The 25,193-nt window shown below is 39.0% G+C and overlaps 1 protein-coding gene across 1 annotated transcript in view; it reads right to left on the reverse strand.

Annotated features, from left to right (window-relative positions):
- cpa6 (carboxypeptidase A6) overlaps window positions 1-23,849 on the reverse strand; it is a 48,441-nt gene extending 24,592 nt beyond the window's left edge. Inside the window, exons 1-3 of the mRNA XM_036558797.1 lie at window positions 23,597-23,849; window positions 11,875-11,950; window positions 413-537 (exon numbers count right to left, since the gene is read on the reverse strand). Of these exons, the coding sequence (XP_036414690.1) occupies window positions 413-537; window positions 11,875-11,950; window positions 23,597-23,685 (290 nt within the window). The 5' untranslated portion in view covers window positions 23,686-23,849. The remainder of the gene's footprint in view (window positions 1-412; window positions 538-11,874; window positions 11,951-23,596) is intronic.
- Window positions 23,850-25,193: the final 1,344 nt, after the last annotated feature.

The raw sequence follows: 25,193 nt of genomic DNA on the forward strand, positions 1-25,193 counted from the left end.
TAAAGTGTCCCGTCAGTGGAAGTAGAAGGTAGATGTTTCTAACAAAGTGGCCGGTGAGTGAGAGTACAAAAGCAGGTGTTTACAGTAAAGTGGCCAGTGAGTGGAAGTACAAGGTAGGTGTTTCCAATATAGTGGCCAGTTTGTGCAAGGACATGGTAGGTGTTTCTAATAAAGTGGCCAGTGAGTGGAAGTACAAGGTAGGTGTTTCCAATAAAGTGGCCAGTGAATGCATATCCTAGTTCTATAGTAATTACTAAATAATTAACTTCCTCAAAACTAAATAATAAGTCTAAAGGTAAATAATTGAATAATAAAATCTAGATTTTAAGCAGACAGGGCTATTCCAGGACCAGAGTTTGAAACCAGTGTGTTAGGGGACAGTGGAGTGTGAGGAAGAGTGTCACATTCTTACTCATAGTGGATGTGGGTCTGTTGGAGGTGAGCTTTGAGACGTCCTGTGCTGTTTCGTCCCACGTGGATGTCCACTGAGCTGCCCATGTGGATAAAAGAAGTGCTGCTGGGCTGCCAGAAGTCCACCTGCACAGTAATGTCCAATCAGTCAGTCAACTTTTCAAATCATCTGTGTTCAGTTGAACATGTATTTGTTTTACCGCTTATTTCCCCTACATAGATTAAGCTGCCCACTGACCTTGCGCTTCTTTTCACTGATCATGAGCTTCGCTTAGTCCATTTATTAGGCCACTAGGTAGGTATTTATAAAGGTGCACTTGCAAACCGCAGCCCATCTGTTGCTGCATAGTTTATCTGTGGTACTCTGTGGTCAGAAACTGACCACGAATGAAGGGCTATGGGTTGGCTAACACAAACCATGTATCAAAAGATGAGTTACAGTCTCAAACTATACACCAGCAAGATGGAGCTACAAGGGTTTCCAGTAAAGTGACCAGTCTGTGTAACTTACAAAGCCTATCCAAATCTAGGTCTAAGAAACTGGCTTTATAACATATATTGGACTTGTGTATTGACATATTCCACCTAAAATGATATGATCACAGGACACTGTATTTTCACTGTGACAGAGCTTAAAATGGCTTTACATTTTTCTGCCAACAAATTTACAATGAATTCAACAAGATCCACCCACTCAGCCCAAGACAAATAGACAATCAGCATAGTCTGACCAAAAACAATGACTTGTTTCTTCCCAAACTAATCAGCCATCTCTAATAGGCCTTCAAGTCACACTGCCATGTTTGTATCAGGTTTGCAAAAGCCTTTTAGAGGCTTTTGACTGGATTAAATTACACTTGGCTGCTGAAGATCAATGCTTTGAGCCTCAGTAAGTCGTTTGACTCAATGCGCTCTGAGTATATACATATATGTGTTTGTGTACATGTTTAACCACTGCTAATGAACCACAAAACCACAGCAGATCGACAGCACATGGTGAAAGACTCGCAGTAGCCCACATCTCGCTCTCTGGAGTACAGCTTCAGCATCAGCGTCCTATAATCTCCTGCCAACTCACTGCCCACTCGGGTTTGGCCGCTACAGCTGACCCATCAAGCAAGAAAACAAAGCACAGAGCTACTCAAACTCTACACTACACTATCAACAACCATCGGCAGTACTGAGACTTAGACTTATGCACTGAAACTCAATTATTGTAAAAGTAAATAAACTGAAAAACATAACTGTGTTGCAATATTATATAATGTATTTTATTCATGTACACATTTATATCAAGTCAATGCAATGCATCGCTTTTTGTGTTCTGAAGTTGAGTTTCTGCTGAAATGAAGGGAAATTTAAGAATCCGATTATAGATTATTGCTAGAAATATTCGAGGTTTCATTGAGTAGATGGCTAAATCTCAAATTATTCTACTTGTTTCTGTTGTTTGTTGTTATTAGCACATGCAGAGTCTGAAGTGATCTGGGATCTAGAATAATATATTGATGTAACAAGAAATCGAGGAAATGTGTGTTCCTGCCTCATGATGAATTTAATTTAAAGGAGATGCATAGAACAAAAAAAGATTTAAAAATACCAAACTAAACTGCGGACTGAAACTGCCAGATATCTTAGAATGCCACTGTGAGACATATTTGACAGCGTTTTTATGCTTTGAAACACTCATGACACATAAAGAACGTGATATATGCGTGTATAGCCATTACATAAAGTAAAGCACAATCACATACAAAATCTCCTACAAAGGCCATCAGCCAATGTCCCACTCCAACTCCACCTTTCGTGGGGAAAAGTCTCCCAACCCACAGCCCAGTCAAACCTATCCATGGCAATGCAAAGACTTCCAGCCCATGGCCCAGTCAAACCCCTGCGCTGCAATGCAGAGTCCCTCAGCCTGAGGCCCAGTCAAATTCCGCCTCTGTTGAGAAAAGTCTCCCAGCCCGCGGCCCAGTCATACTTCTCAATAGTGATGCAAAGACTCCCAGCTCATGGCCCAGTCAAACCTCTTCACCCTCAGCCTGCAGCCCAGTCCGGCTCTGACTCTGTGATGAAAAAATCTCCTAGCCCATGGCCCAGACATACCTTTCCATAATGATACAAAGACATCCAGCCCACGGCCTAGTCAAACTCCTGTGTTGCAATGCAATGAGTCCATCAGCCTGAGCCATGGTCCAATTCCACCTCTGTGTTGAAAAAAATCTCCTAGCCCATGGACCAGTCAAACTTCTCAAAATGATGCAAAGACTCATGGCTCATGGCCCAGTAAAACCTCACCACGGCAATGCAGAATCCCTCCAACTGAGCGGCAGTTGTGGGCTAGAGGTTAGGGAACCAGCCTTGTGAGCGGAAGGTCGCTGGTTTGATCCCCTGAGCTGCCAGGACATGACTGCAGTGCCCTTGAGCATGGAACCTAATCACCAACTGCTCCCCAGGCACTGTGGATAGGGCTGCCCCCTAGTGTGTGTGGGTGTTTCACTGCACAGATGGGTTAAATGTGTTGAATTTCCCCATTTTGGGATTAATAAAGGGTAACTTAACTCTGCTTCTATGGTGTAAAGTCACCCAGTCAGCACCTCAGTCTCGTCCCTCCACAGGAATGCAAAACCCCTTCACCTGAGGCCTAGTCAAACCCACAGCCAAGCCAAACTCCACCATCATGGTGCACAGTCTCTCAATCTGAGGCCCGGTCAAATTCCACTACTGTGGTGAAAATCTCTTGGTCCACAGCCCAGTCCAACTCCACCACCACAGTACAAAGTCTCACAGTCCACAGCCTCGTCAAACCCCTCTGCTGCTATGGTATAAAGTGTCCCAGCCTGCACCTGCGTCAAACTCTCTCCACTGAACTGAAAACTTTTCCAGCCTGTGGCCCAGTCCAACTCTGCCAATGCAGTGCAAAGCCCACTACCCAGTGGCCCAGTCAAACCCCTCTGCTGTGATGCTTGGCCAGTTCAGGTTATAGATAGATAATAGATAACCATATGAAATACAGTGTCAAAAACCACATAGGCAGGTCTCAATGAAATTACTTGACTTCACGCGAGTGAAAGTGGATTAAATTTTTCGCCCAAACCTCCGTAAAATATCCAAACATGCATATCTTCTGTCTGTTTCAACTTGCAACCATGCAACTATTCAAGTCCTAGAAATGTTGTAGCTGAAAAGGCTTAAATAACTCTCTTCAGGGGTCTGGTAGTAAAGTGTTGTCCCTCCATTGTTCTCCATCAACAAAAAATCCTGTTGAAAAAATGGCTGTGGGTGAAGTCTCTTGCAAATCCTCCTGATTTGATGGGTTTATCTGTAGAAAAAAAAACACAGCACTGCTTGCTGTCTCACTATTAGCTGATAGCAAGTGTGATTCCCTTGGTAAACAATAAGGATTTGTCTTTTTTTAATAAATAGATTAGTACAATAGTGTAGCAGCACAGCTGTTGTAATTCCTCATCTAATTCTTCAAGCCAGACCGTGCTCACAGATGGCTTCTGTACCTTCTCCAACACTTGGCTTAAACAGTGAATAGTTTGTCCCGGATTGATTTGATGGTGGCTAGAATGAAGCAGGTGGCTTTGTTGGTAGAACATGAAACTTCAAACTAAAAGATTTTGGCTCTTGTCCCAATACAGATTCTATGAACTATCTTGACTGCCCATTTAGTATCATATCCTGAGCAATAATCTGGAGTGTTCTCAATCAGGCCTCATTATTGCACCTTACGGCTACATTTATATCACATATATTTAGAGTAATTACATAACTTTTTATTGCCATGAAAAGATTATTTATTTACATGTTTTGACTTATAAGTAGTTGTCACGTTACTTTTCTTTAAAATATTGTTTATATATCTGGTAAATAATAGCTATTCAATAAACTAAATAACCCAAACATGCTGCTAATTTTCAACACAGTTTTCTGTAATGCAGTTTTAACTGTTTCTGTAGAAACAGTCCAATAAAATAAGCTAAGCAGAGGGAATGTGTCAGTGTGTCCAGCGTTGTGTGAACTCAACACAGACAGGCAGTCACTCTCAGCCGTGGCAACTGTCCAGATAAAGAAGACGTCTCAGTCTCAGATGTCTCAGTCAACCAGACGGCCCATGTCAGGGTCAGGAAAACACGAGCATGAGACATAAGGCATTGTCCAGCTGTATGAAGCTTTTCTGATTTAAAGAGTGAGTTACACAAGCAACCAAGAACTTCTCTTTTCAAAGACTTTTCAAAGCCAAACAGTGTCTTTTTTCGCTTGTCTTGAAAGCTGCTTTATAACATCAGTGCTGGGCAGAGTACTTTGACGGCTAAATACTGAAGACACTGTCATAAATGTATTCAGTAGCATATTCCATTACAATACATAAAAAGTATTCTGAATATATTTAGAAACCCTGCTGTTCTCATTTTTTTTTCATTTCCCAATGTTCTTTGCTGTTACTAATTGGCTGTTTTCTTCGTGTAATTGTTCGGTTAATGTGTTTCATCAAATATTCACTTATTTAAATGAAGTTTAAAACATTATTTTGGCTCTCATTACCTGCTTCAGTCCACTGCCGCTCCCATAATTCCACTGCTGTCTCATTAACTAAACAAACAATTTGGCATATTCCAATAACAAAATCTTGCAAATTTGACTATAAAGTGGGCACCTGTATGATTTTCAGTTAATGACATGTATGTAACTTGTCATGAAATGCATGCTTGAGTCCATCCAACATAACAATGTTAACAACTTAACAATGTTAAGTCCACTACTGAGGAGACTGTTTAGCACCATCATCCCTCAAATGAGTTTAATAACACTGAGATTAATATCTGGCTCATCACATTGACTTATCATTCACTTGTCATTCTACTTAGGCTCTAGCAGAGCTCAGTAACACTGAGATTAATAACTGATCATCATTTTGGTTTATGAGTCTACTCAGGCTTTAGCAGAGCTCAGTAATACTGAGATTAATAAATGATCATCATTTTGGTTTATCAGTCTACTCAGGCTTTAGCAGAGCTCAGTACTGAACAAAGATACTTCATTTCTCTGTTCTGAATGCAGCTTCCCAATACTTGTATTTTGTTACATACCAACTACTTGCATGTCTTTGGACTGTGGGAGGAAACCAAAGCATCCAGAGGAAACCCAGGAGAACATGTAAACTCCACACAGTAAGGACCCCGGCGGCCGGCTGGGGAATCGAACACGGGCCCTTCTTGCTGTGAGGCAACAGCGTTACCCACCATGCCACCCCACAATGTTTCAACAAATTTAAATCATACTTCAATATCTCCTCTTCTATTCATAGACACAAATGTGCCATAGAATGAAAATTTCTAATCTCCACCTTCAGCCCAACTTCTTAATTTGCATCAATGAGCTAAGAGCGAGAAATAATTAAACAAAAAGTAAGGAGGGGTGTTTCAAGTCATACTAGCCACGGGGGGCCTAGGAGGTTTGAAAATGTCAAATTAATTTCATATAAAAATGTTCAGTTTAAACTTTTTCTCTGAAGCTGAATAAAATCAAACTGAGGGAAAAGTCTAGCATAGAGAAAACTGTGTGGACTAATTTGTCCTTGTTTGGCCCGCAGCTCCAGCTGCAACCCATTTAGTAGAAGCGAAATTGCTGGCAAATTCGCAGAATAATGGCTAAATCACTTTAACGGTTTGCAGAGACTTCTGTGTGACTGTTGTGCTGGAGTCAAACGTAATAAGGGCTAAAAGCTTGTTCTACTGTAAGTGTGGCCCCAATTCAATCAAGACTCAGTGTGGTTTTATTGCATATGGCCCAGATCATACTCGACTAACTTGGGAGAAGGAAAAAACAGCCCCTCACCCCCCAGGTCCACTTAATTTTACATAACCATTTTCCAACCTCTCTTCATTCCTTAGAATTAAACAGGCTGGGCCTTTAGGACTGATATATGTGAATAAACTCTGTTTCGATTGGCTGCCCTGTTCTGTGCCTCATCAAACAAGCAGTCTGGGCTGAAACATTCCTTATAACTTCAGTCTCAAAGGGCAGAGTTAAACTGCTGCCAGCTGAATAGGTGTTTTTTTTAATTAATGAGCATCTATTATTTTGGCATATTCTGACCTCCATATATGACAACTACAAAGAATAAAATGTAAAGTAATAACAAAACATATTTAAATGCAGTGTTATTGCAGTGTATGAGACGCTTCCGCAGTGCCTGTGTTCTTGTGTTCTGTATCATTTGTGAATTTGTGAAATTTGCATGCACTCATTTTACAATCAGATTTGACCATAAGCAGCTTTGATGAATAAGAGCCACTGTGTACAATGAAATTAAACACAGGAGAATAATCTAAATGACCTGGCGCACTCTCAGACAGCAGTGTTAGCGTAGCTCCAAGGGCATCACGCCTGAGTAAATGAAAGGAGCCGGAGGCAGCTGTGCAAACACTGGAGCTGTCCTTCAGCCGGAACGCTAAGGACCTTCACACCCAAGCACAGCCATAAAGCAGAATCACTCACACCAGCCCGAATCCAAGACTATCCATATTCAATTTAGGCCCGGGTGAAATCTTTCATCTGCTTTACAAGGCTTTCTATTAGATGAGTTTGTAAAAAAGTAGCCCTTCGGAAGTCTAGATTATTTAAATCGTTTGAAATCAACTGAAAAGGTGCAGACGGGCTCCATCTAATCATTTGATTTTTTCAATCTATCCAAAAGTATTCAGACAGCTCTTGTAATGACTGATTTCTCCTACTTTAAGGGGGAATTCCACAGATTTTTCTTATTTTCTGCATAATTCAGTGGTTGATATGTAAACAACGCCATTCAGGGTGGTCTGGTTTTGAAATGGTTCATTGTAGAGAAACTTACAGACTCTGATTTCTTTAGTGGTGGTGATAGGAAGCAGGGGTTGCGATAACTACAGCACAAGCAGAACCATTTTATTTACTATCCAAAACAACCAGTGAACCTACTACTTACCTACCTACAGTCTTCTGAGCTTGTATATGCAATTTTGGTGATAAAATAGTGGAATCTGTAAAATGTAAGCTTTCTCTGGGGACCATTTTGCCCTATAATGACCTGCATGTACCTCTCCACTATGAACAGATTAAAAAAAAAATACATTTTAGTCCAAAAGCGTATCTCTCAGACATCAGGCAGCGTATTCCATTTTCTGTAATAACTTAATAGCGTCTGGTTCCTATCAGTACCGAATTCTGATTCTGTAAGCTTCTCTGGAATGTAACATTTCACATCAAGCCACTCTGAATGACTTTGTTTACATCTTAATCAGCTAATCATGCAGAAATGTTGAAACATTTGTGGAATTAAATTCCCCTTTAAGCTGCAAACATGACAAACACAGGTGTTTAACTGTGCAAACAGAGCTTGTATCATCTCCATAGAAAAGCACTCACCAATAGAACCGGATGCTCTGGAGCAGCCACGAGTCACCATGCCCAGTGCCCTCTGGGGGTTAGGGAGCTATAAATCCCCCCAGTGCTGGGCTGTGGAGCAGTGAAACTGTGTTCTCTGGAGGGATAAAACTCCATCCAGTACCTTTGGGATGAGTTGGAGTGAAGCTTGTGATCCAGAACTAATCATCCCACATCAGTACCTGACCTCACTAACGCTCTTGTGGCTGAACGCACTTAAATCTAGTGTAAAGCATTTCCAGAAGAATAGAGATTGTTACTGCAGTAAAGGGGGATAACCTCCCTGTTAATACCCTTGATTTCAGTAGAAACACTGGATGCAGTGCCAACCCTATATAATATGCGACACAAGCAGTGGGCCACAAAGGCAGTTAACTCATTTTTCAGACAGCTTTATCTGTTAATTCAGGTTTAGATACTCAGGCTGTGATTAATCCTTGTGCGTGTGCACATGAAAGCCACCAGGGGGATCTAGGCTTAAAGTTAGATGGGTAAGCAAGAAATACTGTGTCATGAGACCCCTGGATCCAGAATGCTGAGAGGTTTATCTGACTTATTAGAACACCAAACGCACAATCAGCAGCCATAATTAGCCACAATTAACTACAATATACAATTAGCCGTTTATATAATTTACATAACTTGTGATAGTCATTGTTATTAGTTAGCTTATAATTTTATAGTACACCAGTTAATAAGAAGAGGGACCCCAAAAACAGCCTGCTTAAGGGCCCCCAAAAAGCTAGAGCTGGCCCTGATTGGATGAGGAGGTGTCTCTAAAGATGCAGACATTCTTCATAGTTCATTAATTTCTTTGAACCTATTATGGGAACATTTGTATATTATTCCTACTTCAAATACTTCAAATAAAGCACCAAGCCAATAGTTTTACAATAGTTTTGAGATAAGATTTTGGCCTAAAACATATGTATTAATAAGGAGAGGTACACACAGGGCGCTGCAAGGCAAAATAATTCCCCCAAAAAGTTATTTTCTTCAGGTTTACCACTATTTTACCATCATCTACATCACATATAAAAACTCAGGAGACACATGGTGGTTCACTGGTGCTTTCAGATAGTAAATAAAGTGGCTATAATTGTGTCATAGACATTGTGACCCCTGGTTCCTCACCACCACTGTAAAGAAATCAGTGAGTATATTTCTCTACCATTTCATATCAAACCACTCTGAATAACACTGTTAACATCTCAACCATTGAATTATTAAAATAAAAAAAAGTCAGTGAAAGTTCCCTTTAAGGAGTTTCCTCAGGGTGATGTAGTTTGCTAATGGCTATGGTTGGCTATGGCAACTGTATCCTTCACAGTTTCATTTCCATGTTCAAACTAATGTAAGGCAAACAAGCATTTCCTCGTACTGAAAGTAATAACAGGGCATGGCAGTTTGCTCTAATTGGAGCATAATTATTCCCAAATGGTAAGAAAAATGTTGCTGCCACCCTCAAAGGCTGAAGTGCTTGCAGACCCTTCAAGCACTCCAAGCTGATCTCACTGTCACATCTTCACTAGAAGAAGCTGCTGAAAGCTCTTTCATCTTCTCTGGGGAGAAATGCTTAGGCTTTCATACATGAGAGACGCCATACATCGTATCAGGCTGGCAAGCTGCCAGGCGTTTGAGGGCTTCTCCACTCCACTCTCTCGCAGAAAAGTCCACAATAGTGGATGAGAGTAATTGAAAAGAAGTGTTTCACTGAAGTGAAAGCCTCCTTTTCCCTTTGTAAATGGTTCAGATTATGGTTGAAACCCATATCATCTAGAGAGAAAGCAAGATTTCCCCACTCATCTCATTTACCCTCACTGTCATAACAAAACCTTGTAACTATTTTTTGGGCTTTTTTTTCCATTTAGAAAATACGAGCTGTACTCTACACAGTGTGAGCAGATTAAAAGAAATGGTCCAACACCACTCAGAATGAAATCTGTTTACACGAATGACAATTGATTCAATTCATCAATCATGATTATTCACATTATTTTGTGTTGTTAACCGCGATAAATCATATTTGCTCAGACAAAGACCCTAAAGAAATGTTTTTCACTTTAAAAAGCAGTGCATTTTGCTATAGCTCGTTATAATTTGAACCTGAACATGAAAATCATAACTTCCACACAGAGTGAACACTTCTATTTTTCATCACTGACGTCCAGTGAGAGCAACAGTGGTTGCACGTTCCACCCAACAAGTGTATATATCATATCAGATATGGACCACTCTACTGAATTACTTCAAACTGTTAAATATTAAATATTCAGACAAAATTAAATATTTAGACATTATATATTTACATTATATTATGATCTATTTGAGCCCAATGCATTATTTCAGACAGTAATAAGCTAAATATACACAAAATGATCATTTATAGAGTGCTGTCTACTGGGAGGTGGCTTTACCAAACCCTACCCATAAACTTCAACTTAAGAAAATAGTACTTACATTTTTTTCGCATTTTTTCAATTTTTTTTTGTTTATTTCTTTCACAGTGATGTTGGAAGATTTAGATTTTAATAATTTAGAGTTTAATAATCAAATGAAATTTCAATCAAAAAATCAAAAGTCAACCTTTTTTTCACCTTGTTAATTCATGGTCCATGTCATATTAAGCACAATTTATCATATTATATAATTTTAAAAGACAGAAGTCTTGTTTTCTTATAATCTTCCATCAAAATGTAATGACTCTAAAACATTCTGAAGTTTGACGACGTCATCATGCAGGTGAAAATATAATATTAACCAATAATATTGGGCCCCATTCACCAATATTTTCCCATGTTTTTTCTTAAATTTGTTCTTGAGAGAGGTCCTAAGAAAAAGTCTACGTCAGATTCATGACACGTCCTTATACTGCAGAACTGTTAACACCTTTAACCCCATCCACGGTGGCTTTAAGCCCATTAGTAGCAGCTGTAAGTGGTACAGTAGGTTATAACTGTAACTGCACTTTTCATGCATTTCAGATGTTCTTTGTAAGTGCCATGTGAACATTTCCTACCTACATGTTTCAAACTGATATCTAATTGGGTTCCCCACTGGGACAAACTGAGCTACTCAAACAGTACACTACCTGGAGCTTTCTATTAAAGAGCCTATATAACGGAAAAAAGATCTTTCTTTGCTTTTTTGATAGAGTTGAATGTATCATGTAGACATTGCCGAAATGCACTGTTTACTCCCTACTCCATACCGTCCATATCTGGAAACTAAATTACCCATTTTGAAATCTCCACTATTGTAATGTTACAACCACACATTTAAATATGACTGTTTGCTGCTGTTTTAAATGTTTTGTGCCTCATTTCACTTGTGACTGTGTCAGCCTTTCAGAGCAGAGCTCATTTACATACAGTCATATGCAAAAGTATGGATGTTCCTGGTCAATCCATGTCTTGTCGATGACAGCGAACACACTTCTGCACACTAAATACACAATTACTGTAAAAGTAAATTACTGTTTTTAGTACAGAAAATGTTATAAGTGGACCTTAAAGGGGAAAATGAAACACAAAAAGTGACTGTCACTTTCCCTCCTTTCTTTCACTGCTGTTATCGAAAGGGTTACACATCACTCCTCTTAGGATGGTTGCCTGGTACTGGAGTGGAACGGGTGCTGGACAAGCATTCTTAACATCACAATCTCTATGAATTTGATGGAAAAGGCAGTGTTCAGTGTGGCCATATTTCTTTCTGATTTACCACTATTTTACCATTATCATCCTGACAAATAAACCCAGAATACACATGTAAGTTCACTGGTTGTTTCAGATAGTAAATAAAATTGTAAATAATAGATAGTATATAATATTTGGGACACCTGGTTCCTGTTACCACCACTGTAACAAAAATCTTCTACAGTGAACCATTTCACATCAAACCATTCTGAAACTGCTGCTGTGTGCACTGATTGATTTTCTCATCCGCTCAGTGAACAAGCAAAGTCATATAACCTGCATTGAAAGTGACTCTAAGTGTTGCATTTAGAGCAGATGTAAGTGATTTGAAATGACTTACCGTCATGTTTTGAAAAAGCTGTTTGAGTAACTGGATCTCCACATGACTGCTGGGGATTATTCTCAACACCTGATCACTGCAAGAAAAAAGAGGTATAGATTTAACTTAGAAGTTATTAAGCTTGAAGTTCCAAAGCAGAAGACTGAAGAAAAACTGGACAGATGAAGTCTGGAAAAATCTTCAGAATTTGGCATAAACTGTATAAGTCCATGGACCCAAACTGCCTTATGTCCCCAGTTTAAGCTGGTGTAATTGTGTTTTCTTGGCCCCCTAATATCAATCAAGCAGAGTTTGAATGCTACAGTCTATCTGAGTACTGTTGCTGACCACATGCATTCCTTTATGGCCACAATTTACCTTCTTATCTTCTAATGGCTACTTCCAGCATGATAAGTCATCTCAAAGTGGTTCCATGAACATGGAGATTAGTTCAGTGTACTTCAATGGTCACCAGATCTGAACCTGAACCTTTAAGATGTTGTAGAAGCATAAATGTGTATACACCATATTTTGTCATGGGTCATTTTGGTAGTCGGAATATTTATGCATTAATAATGTGTTAATGCATTATTAATATAGCATATTTGAGCATTACACCATTCAAAAACATTTGTAAACCTTTTAAAAGCTGAGAATTTTGCTGAAAAATACGATAATTTAATTTTTTTTTTTATTCCACAACTTCAAAGAAAACAGTTACAATTATAACAATGTCAATTCCACAATATCTTGTAACCATCTAGCCCTGCTACCCCCAACCCCGTGACCCACCCTCCCTAAGAAAAATACATTATTAAAAAACCATAAGATAATAACAACGTAAAAAGAAAAAAGAAAAACCAATAAAACATTTGTTTAGCAGTCTAACAAAGATTAGCTCACACTAGTAAGACCTGCTGTAAAGCACTACTTTGACTTGCTATCATCTTGACAAGCCACACAGCCAACTCACCAGAAATGATAAATGATTCGTGAATTTGACAAGAAGGTTTAGTTCAAAGTTTTACTCCAAAACTAATAAAAAGTCAGGTTTACATGTTAAAGCTATAATCACATGAAAAATCCAATTCCTGCTTAGCCCAAATGTAGTCAGTCAGGCTAATGTAGCTAATGTAAAGTAGCTAAGTAATAGAAGCTTATGCACATCAACTAGCATTGCGCAAACAGCATGTCTAAAACATCGCACTTTCCTCAAACCACGTGAAGTTGTTAAGTAATCTTAAGTTGACTTGGTTATGTGGCTTTTAACATGCTATCCATAATTATGGATATCCATAATTCATGCTTTAAGGTGGCGGCTAATACGTTTTTAGCTATGCTAATATTGTCCATTTTCTGTTTTGCTTCAGTTAGCCTCGTAGCTCCAGTACAAAACTAAAGAAGCAAACTTCGGACACCAAACGTGTCTTCGAGGATTGTTTACATATGAGCAAAAACTAATTTGTCTCATTTTTTTCACAGAACTACTGCTTTTACGTACAAAATGTGAGTAAGAGACCTGCTGAGAAGGAAATGTTAGCCAGTCATTTCTGCTATATGTCAGTAAAAAGACCTGTGATGACTCAACGAGCATTTCTCTTCAAAAACACACTGTTTAAATCTCAAATAACTGCCCACAATCCGTTTTTTTCCGACCACATTATTAGCGATTAATGTGAGTGCTTCCAGGCAAGGAGGAGATGTAAGCTGGTCTTTTTTTTGTTTGGCTGACACCTAGAGGCTCCCTGACAGAGGTCACAAGCTGGTTCAACAACCACCAACAATGCATCAGTGAATGGAAGCTTCTATTTTTTCATGCTGCGGGTGTCAGGAGAGCTCCAGCTTAAAAGCTGCTCTTTTTACTCGCAGATAGAATCAGTTTCTCCTTCTCTAATCTGCACTTTAATCACTAACAAACTGCCAGACCTGTCACAGATCGGCAGTAAAAGGCGCACCCCCCCTCCGGAATGGAGATTACCCCTGACGTCAGGCCTATAGTGTTCCCTTTGTGCAGCGCTGACGTAGGCGGCATTGTGTGGCCTGGACGGTATTTTTAGAGAACCTGTAGGGTGTGACTTTAGCTAATATCTCTATAGAGAGAATGGAGGGTGGCTCAAGTTCCAATTCAGAAGGTTACAGCATTACGTCAACGTGTTTCCCTCAAAATAAAGAACTTTTTTTTTCACTTGGGGAATATTATGTCACCACATTTGGAGTGTATTTTCCAAAAAAAAACAAGTAAAAATAAGGCTTTCTTTGAGGAAAATAATCTGTACCATTGCTTTGAAGCTCCAAAGCAGGAGGCTGAAGGAAAATTGGACAGTTGAATATTGGAAAAATCTTGCCTGGTCTGACAAATCTCGTTTTCTGCTACTACATGCAGATGGTTGGGTCAGAATTTGGCATAAGCAGCATGAATCTGTAGACCCAAACTGCCTTGTTTTCCCAGTTTAAGCTGGCGGTGGTGGTGTAATGGTGTTTTCTTGATAACAATCAAGCAGTGTTTAAATGCCAGAGTCTATCTAAGTACTGTTGCTGACCACATGCTTTCCTTTATGGCCACAATTTACCTTCTTATCGTCTAATGGCTACTTCCACCATGATAAGTCATCTCAAATTGGTTCCACAAACATGAAAATTGGTTCAGTGTCCTTCAATGGTCACCAGATCTGAACCCAAACCTTTGAGATGTGGTAGAATCATGAATGTGTATATACCATATTGTGTCATGGTTCATATCGGTAGTCGGAATATTTATGCATTAATAATGTGTTAATGCTTTAAATGACTGATGCATTTTCCTAGTTTGGCTTTACAAACCACCCACAGCTCCAGCCTAAAGCTCAACCGTTCACACACCGTGACTATAGCCACCTCATTCAACTACAGCTTTTAAATAGCAAGACATTCCACTGATGGCTCTCTTGATAAAAACAAAGTTATTTCCAGCTGCTACCACGCCATTCATTTACTCATCACTGAAGTATGTTGAATGCGAAGTTTCATTTACAAGCAAAACACAGAGCTGATGTGTCAATGACGTCTTTAGCAGAATACGCTGGTGAATGTTCGTGAGAGACCTGTGGATAAATGAATGAGCAGCAAACCAACAAAAGCAACAGCAAGAAGGAAATCTCAAGTTCACCCAGCGTTCATGTGATTATGATCAGGTTTGAGCTGAATTACTACAAGTAATAAATACATTCTGTAATTAGTCTACATGCAATGCAGTTATACATAAAACATTCTTAAATAAAAACCTATCATTAATCCTGAAGATGTACGTTAAACGTATATTCTTTTATATGTGTGCTGAGCATCTTAAAAAGTGAGATTTTCACACTGAACTCTGCACATATACGCTGAAGTCCGAATATGGTCATTTTTGTATATTTTCAAAAAACAAAAATGAGGGCAAATAATCCTTTGTGAGGAGCTTTTTAGAAAATGCATTTGACAATGCAGAGTGCTTGGTTAATTTTGAACTGAAAGTAAAACAATTTCTTTTTGGTTCCTAAAGTTAAGATTAGGGTTAGGGATTAGGGTTAAATTTAGGTTTAGAAATGTCTTATTTATACGCACACACATATATAAGACCACTGCAAAAACAGTTGCTCTGGTTTTACTATTTAAAGGTATGTGTTTGATTAAAATAGAAGATTTTGTTTTATTCTATGAACTACTGACAGCATTTCTCCCAAATTCCAAATAAAAATATTGTCATTTAGAACATTTATTTGCAGCAAATGACAACTAGTCAAAATAACAAACATATGCTGTGTTTTCAGACCTCAATTAATCCAAAGAAAACTTCAGATTCACTTTTAAACAACATAAACTAACGTTTTAACTTAGCAAAAGTTCAGAAATCAACATATGGTGAAATATCCCTGCATCTTGGTATGCTTTCCTTCCCATTGCTGTTGGGTGATGTTATGCCAAAAATGGCAAAAATTCCAGCAGCTCAGCTTTGTTTGATGACTTGTGACCATCCATCTTCTTCCTGATCACATTTCAGAGGTTTTTGGGGTTCGGGTCTGGAGATTGGCCTGGCCATGACAGGGCCTTGATCTGGTGATCATCCATCTACACCTTGATTGATCTGGCTGTGTGGCCTGGAGTATTGTCCTGCTGGACAAACAAATCTTCAGCGTTGGGGCACATTCTCAGAGCAGAACGAAACAAGTTCTTCCATCACAAGCTTGTACATGATTTGATTCACATGTCCTTCACAAAGACAAATCTGCTCAAACCTGCCTAGCTGAAGCAACACCAGATCATCACCAATCCTCCGTCTAACCATTAGACAACGAGGACTCATGGACTCATCAAAGCAGACGATCTTACTCTCTAGTCCCCTACGCTCCAATCCTTCTGGCAAACCTAGGCCTGGCTCTTGCTCAATGCTTCTCATTAATAAAGGGCTTTTTTCTAGCTTTGCATGACTTCAGCCCTGCCCCTAGGAGCCTGTTTCGAACCGTCCTCACTGTGCACTCCACCTCAGCTGCCATTTGCCATTCTTTTTGTAGGTCACTTGATGTCATCCTACAGTTGTTGAGTGACACTTGAATGAGATGGTGGTCATCCCGGTCAGTGGAGAGTCGTTTTCACCCTCTGACGGTCTGTAGCTTTGTTGTCCCCAGTGTCTGCTGCTTGACCTTGTTCTTATGAACTGCTGTCTTTGAATTTTTAAGGATGGAAGTGACCTGACGCTCACCTTCTATCAGTAAAAGCAGAATTGAACCTTTGTTTTCCTCACTCAAAACTCTTCTCTTCCAGGCTTTTGGCATGGTAAACAGTGATTTTTGATTCCAATCACTTTTGAGGTACTACTAGCACTGTTTTTGCCATTCAGCTGGTCCTATTACAGGACGATAGTGGTGACCACAGCAGTGGTTTTTATACTTTTCTTTGTAAAATAATATTTGGTACAGGTGATCACCTAATCAGTACCTCATGAAGTAGAATTTAACAGATGCTGGAATGGAAAGGCTGCCATACAAGTAGAAATGCTGATTTAAGAAGGATTTGGGGTGGTCTTTATACATATATATATATATATATATATATATATATATATATATATATATATATATATATATATACATATAAATCCCTTGCCTGCAATAGCGGCATTGGGCTGGTGACCCACTCACCAAAATGTTGCATTGTTCTTTTGTAATGCTTGTCCAGGCTTTTATTGCAGCTTCTTTCAGTTGTTTTGTTGTTTTAGGTGGAGGGGGGTCTCCCTTCAGTCTCTTCTTCAAGAGGTGAAATGCATGCTCAGTTGGGTTAAGGTCTGGTGATTGACTTGGCCAAAACCTTCCTTTTTCCCCTGATGAAGACATTTTTTTGTGTTGGCAGTGTGTTTTTTGGTCATTGTCTTGCTGCAAGATGACATGATGAAGTTCCTCCCATTTAGATTGGATGCATTTCTGGCATGAAACTGGCAGACAGACTGTTTCTGTTGACTTCTGAATTCATTTTGCTGCTACCGTCAGTTACTTCATCAATAAAGATTAGTGAGACCATTCCAGAAGCAGCCATGCAAGTCCAAGCCATGATACTACCTCCACCATGCTTGACCAATGAGCTTGTATGTTTTGAATCATAAGTAGATTCTTCCTCTACACTTTGGCCTTTCAATCACTTTGGCAGAGGTTAATTCTAGTCTCATCAGCCCATAAAACTCTGTTCCAGAACTTTTGCGCCTCTTTCTAATCCGGCCCTAGGATTCTTTCTGCCATAAACAAGAGGTTTGCATCTTGTGGTATGGCCTCTATATTCCTGCTCTTGAAGTCTTCTTGGAACGGCTGATGTGATACTTCCACGCCTGTGCTGTGGGGGTTGTTGGTGATGTCACTAACTGTTGTTTTTGGGTTTTTCTTCACAGCTCTCACAATGTTTCTGTCATCAACTGCTGTTGTTTTCCTTGGCCAAGCTGTTTAAGTGGCTGTCAGCAATCTAGTGGTTTCTTTCTTTTTCAGGACATTCCAATTTGTTGTATTGGCTACGCCCAATGCTCAGGCCATAGCTCTGATCGATTTTCCCTCTTTTCTTAGCTTCGTAATGGCTTTCTGCTTTCTTCTGATCCAAGTAATCTCAAATACATTCAGTGAGGTTGAGGTCTGGACTTTGGGGTGGTCAGTATGTTGTTCTGAGAACACCAGCAACTTCTTTGTTCGATTTGTCTATTTTCATTTCTAGTAAGGGCTTCTTATCAGCTACACATCCTTTCAGTCTCATAACAATGAGTTATCTTCTCACAGTGGAAGGATGGCTGTGGATTTTTTCAAATCTGAAGCAGGAGTGGAGCTTGATTTTCCCCTCTCTCTCACAGATAAAAGCTTTAATTGCTGTTTATCTGTTGGGGGCAGGTCTTGCATGGTTGTTAGGGCTCCCATTTTCTCTGTATCTTTTAATAATTTTTTAGAACTCCAGTTTTGGAAACTCATTGATTTCCCATTGACTTTCTCCTTCCTTATGCAAGTGGATTATCTAACATCTACTCTCAGAAATATCTCCTGCAAATACATTGCATAAAAACAGATGTTTGTGTGTGTGTGTGTGTGTGTGATTAGTCTCAGGCTGCGAAGTGTTGAGGTGTTGATGATTGTGTTTTATTGCCCCATCAGGGTTATGGTGGGGTGCTACAACAGCTAGCACTGAAGACGAGTGGAATTTACTACAGAGTTCAGCACACAAAGCACTACAACTCTTAAATAAAGCAAGTGCATATACAAACAGACATGAAAAGAAAGGCAAGCAGTCTTCTGAGTCGTATGAGAGACCATACTTGTCAATACCTGTGGACCCAACGTCAATGGACAGCTCAACACGCTTGGAGGAGAACACTAACTGCCAATTCTGTTATGTGATATAAAACATGCTATTGATTATTTTTGTTAGTAATTAAAGAGTGTAGCAAATATAAATAAGTACCCCTTTGCTTCATTCTAAATTATGCTCAGATCCTGATTCTTTACATACCTTGTTGATAGAGTTGTAAACAGTACTTCCTCTCTCTCTCAGCTGTCGGCCCTCATTGCTTATGATGCCTGTTGGGTATTCACACCTTGATGTGATTTACAGCATGTATTACAGCTTTGCTTTAATGGCCTCTGCTCTTTTCTTCTTTAATTTGCTATCCAGCGCTCTTTCATGCCAGGACACAAGAAACCAGGCACAAAGGTAGAAGCTCTCCAAAGGGCCACCATTGCTTTGGCAATCTTGAACAAACCGCAAGCGCTAACTCTAAAGTCAAAGTCAACACTGGCTCACATCAGGAGCTGTGGCACAAGATTCATTAAGGTCTTCAACCCTATTGCTACTAGCTTTGCCTTATACATATGTATGCAAAAGTTTTGGCACCCCTGGTCAAATTACATGCTGTTGTTGCTAAGTGAAAATGAGTTAAAATCCCAGGCTAATTACATAGTAAGTTACTACTATTAGTCAGTAACTACAGGGACTTCAATGTAAACTGGCTGAGTTGTTCTGAATTTGGCCCCGCCGAAGGGCCCTGGCCAATGAAGGAGTTAACACACATCCTCTACAGAGAACACATTTTGGCATCTTTACTATTTATTGGCTGAAATGAACGTATTAGAGATCAAGAAACATAAAATGTGGCCTGTGCAAGAGTTACAGCTCATTTTATGTTTTTTCCCAATATGCTAAACTCTTCTGTACACTAAAATCTGCAGGAAAATGCCAAATTGTGTGTTCTCTCTAAATGATGTTTTAACTTATTTTCACTTATAAAAACAATAAAGTGTACAATCTGACAAACTTTTGACATTTGTTTGATAACACATCATCTCTTCACACGTTTAAATCTTGGAAATGTTTTTTTCTGGACGACGACCCTGTTAGTTGTTTGTTGGATCTGTTTGAGGAATGTTTTGGTCACAGCACTTCACATTCTTTGTGGATTCTGTGAGTGTGTGTTTATGCTGTTGGTCAAACAATTTCCTCCAGCAGCTCTCACTTCTGCTGTAGGCCCTTCAATTGCTTCCTGACAACTGGACAAAGAAGTTTTTTTATTGTTCTGAAATTCTTCAGATGCTGTATAGATTCCTTCCTGTGCTCACAAATTCATGGCAAAGGTAAAGGAAAAATGTATTAGGTATTATTCATCAATAAACTTCTTAATCTTATTATCCAGTAAGTCATATGAAACTAAGTATTTATGGGACTAATTTAAAGGGTTGAATTCTATACAAGGGAATTGGTTAAAGAGGGTATGAAAGATGAGCTACATGTGGCACATTTCAGATTTTCTATGGAAATGCCTCAAAAGAGAAAATGTAATGTGGCAACCAGGGATTAAAATATTAAAAGATGATATTTAAAAGCCAGTTTTAAATATATAAAACATAAAACCTTGCCAGTAATTCATCCAGAGTCTTTGGCAATGTCCTCTTTAACTCATTAACCCAAACAAGACAGAGCATATTACTTGCAATCCATTCAGAGACTTTAGTGACGTCTCCTTAAACTCATCTGAAGCTGTGAATCAGCATGTGGAACTGGAGCTTTCGGTGTGCTACCATGTTTCCTATCACTGTATAAAACATGCATGATGCTGCCTTTATTGTTGGATGCACTGTAACATTTTCTGAGTGAGCTCATTCAGAGCACTATTCGGATCAGTAAGAGCTTTTTATTGATTTGTTTCCCAAAAGTAACAATGAAATATTCCCATTTGAGTGTTTAATTGTTCAGAAACGGTAGAATGAAATTATATAAAATGTTCAGCTTTGTTAGATCACCTTCATTACATATGAAATAAACAAACAAAAACACAAAAAAGCACTGAGAAATCATGTTATTAACAAAGAACAGCACTGGAAGCAGAAACAGCTGTTTTAAGGTCAGCCTAATGGGCTACAGTCTGTCCCCAGAGTAGTTGGCGAGCTGCATGCCCATGTTGGTCAGTAAAATGGATCAGCATATGGGACTGGAACTCTCTGTGCTACCGTTTTTCCTATCGTAGTTGATTTTTGGTGTGTCAGAAAGAAATATGACAGGCTCAATAAAAAGTTCAGTGTATTTTAATGACAGCACAATGATGCTGAAAACCAGAATCAATTCAGTCACTGACATCCTGACCAGCTGCCCATGGGATAAATGCTGACCCGTGCACTCCCTAAAGCACAGTGCTTTGGAAATGTTAATAACCAAAACAGCCATCTGTGCGTTGTGTGTCAGATATTAGTACCTCAAAGTCTTTCAGCTGTGAAAGTGTCATTACTTACAGACCCACACAAAATGTAAAATGACCCAGCATCATCTGAAAGCATAACAGATCAAACTTCACATTCACTGTAATAGCCACCTGCTGGTCTCATTAGCAGCGGAGAAGCAAAACCCATGACAGATCAAAGAGCCCTTTAGTGTCATCTGTTCTGCAATATTCAATACACAGTTTCTCATTAGCTGTTCTCCACGCTCATCAGTGAAGCCAGTGCCAGGTGGACACTGATATTCCCAATGCAAAGCTGCCTTTTCATGCCATAAATGAAGCTAATGTTCATCGGTCGTGACAACCTACAGCTGTCCCATGTGCCTTCCATTCCAACGTGTTAGGACAAACTGTAGAGCGTTATCTCACACAATGCTTTCCATTCATGTCATGGGCGATAGCTTCAGACATGGGTAGCATGTAGTTATATTTACACAATTACATCCACTTAAGTACAATTTTGATGGATTTGTGCTTTTCTGAGTAGCTCCAAATGATGATCATTGAGATTCATTTAATTCTCTTTCTGGACTTCTTTGCTGTTGATCCCACCTCGCTTTGGAGCTTTGGCGCTTTATTTCAGACCATAATTCAAAAAGAGAAGAACAGAGCTGAGCCAATGTCAGTGTGGATGCACTAAGAACTTCTATTGCAGATCTATAAGTTCTATACTAAGGATTGAAGGACTTTTTGGACTTATTATCTTTTATTCAAGTTGTTTTTGGAGGCTGTTTTAACTTCTGCTCAAGTCATTATTTGAGTAATAACACCTTTTCTTCAGTGTGATATTAGCTACTCCAGCCCCCATGCTATCCACCTTATTCTTCATGAGACCATTTCACTGCTTTATTAGCTGCATTTCACTGCTTTTTTAGCTGCATTTCACTGCCTTATGAGCTGCATTTCACTGCTTTATGAGCTGCATTTCACTGCTTTATTAGCTGCATTTCACTGCATTATGAGCTTATGGCTGAAGTATCTGGTCTGGAATGGAAGTGTCATTTATTACTGTTGCATGAAATGGTTCTATATAGGACTCATTGTTCTAAACAGAACCATACTCTTTTTTTAGCATTTCTTTAGTATTTCACCTACACTCTTAGAAAAGATTGTTCTTCAATTGTTCTTTAATAAATCGAACGGTTCTATTTACATATACAGAACCATTCTCTTCACTAAAGAACCCTTGAAGAACCATCTTTTTTAAGAGTGTAGAGTAGTCTAAACCAATAAATTCAGATATTAGAACCATTTAAACATGAAATGCCTCTATATAGAACTCATAGTTCTAAATAGAAGCATAGCCCTTAATGAAGAACCCTTGAAGAACCATCTTTTTAAGAACCATGTTGCACTCAGGACGGTTTTTGATAATTGCTTTCACATCTGCTTCAGTCTGAACCACAAACACATTTCATAAACAAAGTGATTATGGCTGTCAAACCATCAGTCAAAAAAGGGAAAACATTCCAGTTCCATCCACAGCCAAGTTCTCTGTTAGATTAAAGGGCCCGAAATCGGGGAAAAATTCATTTTCCTCACTTTTCTGTTATCTGTTTTCACTTATCTGTGAAATACTGTTTACTCCCCAGTCCATACAATGTATACATGGAAACGAAGTGAAACGAAAAACAGCTTGTTTTGAATTCAATGATGTCACAAAAAACAGCTCATTTACATATATACGACTGCTCAGCCTGCAGTTTAACTCCACCCATTCATGCTGAAGTTTTAGCCTGGACTGCTTTTGAACGAGGCGCAATGCAGAACATCAAGCTAGAACGGAGGTCCTTTTTTATGTTTATTCTAAGGGATTAAGAGAGTCTGGGTGGGCAATGTTATCATTATCGTAATAAATTTTGTCATAATATGGGTTTGTGAGCATATTATAGATATCGTCAGTAATTAAAAAACACTGACCAAGTACATGTTTCATTACAAAGTGCGCATAATTAGGCCTGTTTGGATTTGAATAAAAATCATTGTAGTTGTAGGTTTATTATTATTATTATTATTATTATTATTATTATTATTAGTGGTAGTGGTAGTAGTAGTAGTAGTAGTCATAGTTTTGTTACAGTATTCTTTATAAGTGCCATTACAAGGTCTATTTTGTCCATTCCAGCTTATTAAATCTCAAAAAAAATTGTGTATTGTGAAAATGTCTTGAAGTATTGTGATATAATCTTTTTGCCATATCGCCCACCCCTAAAAGAGAGGTTGGAAAAGCATCATGTAAAAATGAATTATGACTCTATCTGGCACACAAACCCCTCTCAAGTGACATCAGTAGACCTCGGTTGGGGGGGGGGCAGAAAAATGTAGAATATGGACCTTTTAATGGCTGAGGCTGCTCTACCCTCTAGTTAGCTGAATCACACGCACATTACACGAATGAACGTTAAGTGCAGCTCATTCCTTCACAGCGTGCACACTTACTTCCACTCTCAGCAGCTAATGGCACAGAGGAAGAAATGAATGGAGGTCTTTACTCACCCCTCGTATCTGTTGGAGTAAAGCTTGACGCCCACAGTCTGGAGAGCAGAGCAGCAAACCGCAGCGCAGAGAGCCAGCAGCACTGCCATCCTTCACAAACCACTACAGATCCGCGCACGTGCTGCTCTTCTGCTTCAGCTGAGTTGGGACGCTGTTACTGCTGCTGGGCATGTTGGTCCTGCACGCGCTGGGGCAACTACGAGGGTCAGAAAAAGGGGGCAGGTGTGATTCCAGCGCCATCGCGGAGTTTTAAAATGTGTGTGGAGAGAGGCGGAGTTTTTCACACCCGTATTGAGTCAAGCCACGCCCCCCAGTGCGCTGGGATTGGCTAGTACGGCAGACCTTTTTTTTAATAATTAAACTTTTAACCAATAAGAACTACGTCTGTAATACAGTCACAACGAGCAGTTTTGAATGAATAAGCGATGAATGAATAAATGATTTTTAAAAATACATTTTAAAAATGAATTTTAAAAATAAATTACAAGAGCAATGCAAGAATTATATACAATGTATATCTATATTTATCAAAAGTGTATATATAATTCAACTAGAATCTTCATAACAATCTATTATTACTATTATGCAAACAACATAATTTGAATTATTTAAAATGAAATCAGAGAGTTTACTTCTAAAAAAACTTGATGTACAAAAAGAGACTAAAATTAAAAACTTATTTAATATCATATCTACAGTTTTTGCCTCTGTCATGCACAGTTCTACTGGAGAGTGAATATAAACTACTAGCCAATCCTAGCACACTGGGCGGGGCTTGTTTTTACCAGACTGCTTAGATGTAAACGCAAATTTCACTGTTTATTTATTTATTTTTGTATAATTAAATGTTTAACCCCTTGACAAGCCATGGGGCCCGTCGGTGGGCCCAAAGTATTATAACACACTTTACAAACTAAGAATAGCTCCATTCGTTTACATTGAATTCCCTGTAGTTATAAACCCTTGTATGTAATAAGTCTGGATTGTTAAGGGGTTGAGATGTAAAGTCATCCAGAGTAGTTTGGTGCTCCATTTTAGAGAAGCTTACAGAGTCAGAATTGTTCACAGTGGTGGTGATAGGAACCAGACGTCTAAAGACTTTAGTATCTCTATAAACTTCCTCACAGAAAGTTATTACATGAAATCGTTAGAATATGCTGTCTGAAGCCTAATAATTATTTCTGATAATTTTGAGAAAGTTTACGCTGAAAAACGTATTTTTGAATCTGTTTGTGGCAAAGGGGGAAATTCAAGGTGACAAAACAGTTACAAAAGTCCAAAAATTCCTTTTTTCAGATATACCACCATTATCAACATTGCATATAAAAGCTCAGGAGATGCTTGTAGGCTCTCTTATTGTTTTCGGAAAGATTTTATAAAATTAAAATGGCTTTATATGCATTGGAAACATTGCGACCCCTGGTTACTATCACCACCACAGTAAATTAGTCAGTAAGTTGGTAAGTTTATCTACAACGAAACATTTTCTATCAGACCAAATTTTGAAAAATTGGTGGAATTCCCCTGAGTAACCCAGTGTAAATGTTTAGTGTGGATTTACTTACTTTGCACAAGCATGCCAACATTAGCATGAGAG

This window comes from Colossoma macropomum, unplaced genomic scaffold (assembly GCF_904425465.1).
Source record: "Colossoma macropomum unplaced genomic scaffold, Colossoma_macropomum, whole genome shotgun sequence".
In the NCBI taxonomy this organism is placed as follows: Eukaryota; Metazoa; Chordata; class Actinopteri; order Characiformes; family Serrasalmidae; genus Colossoma; species Colossoma macropomum.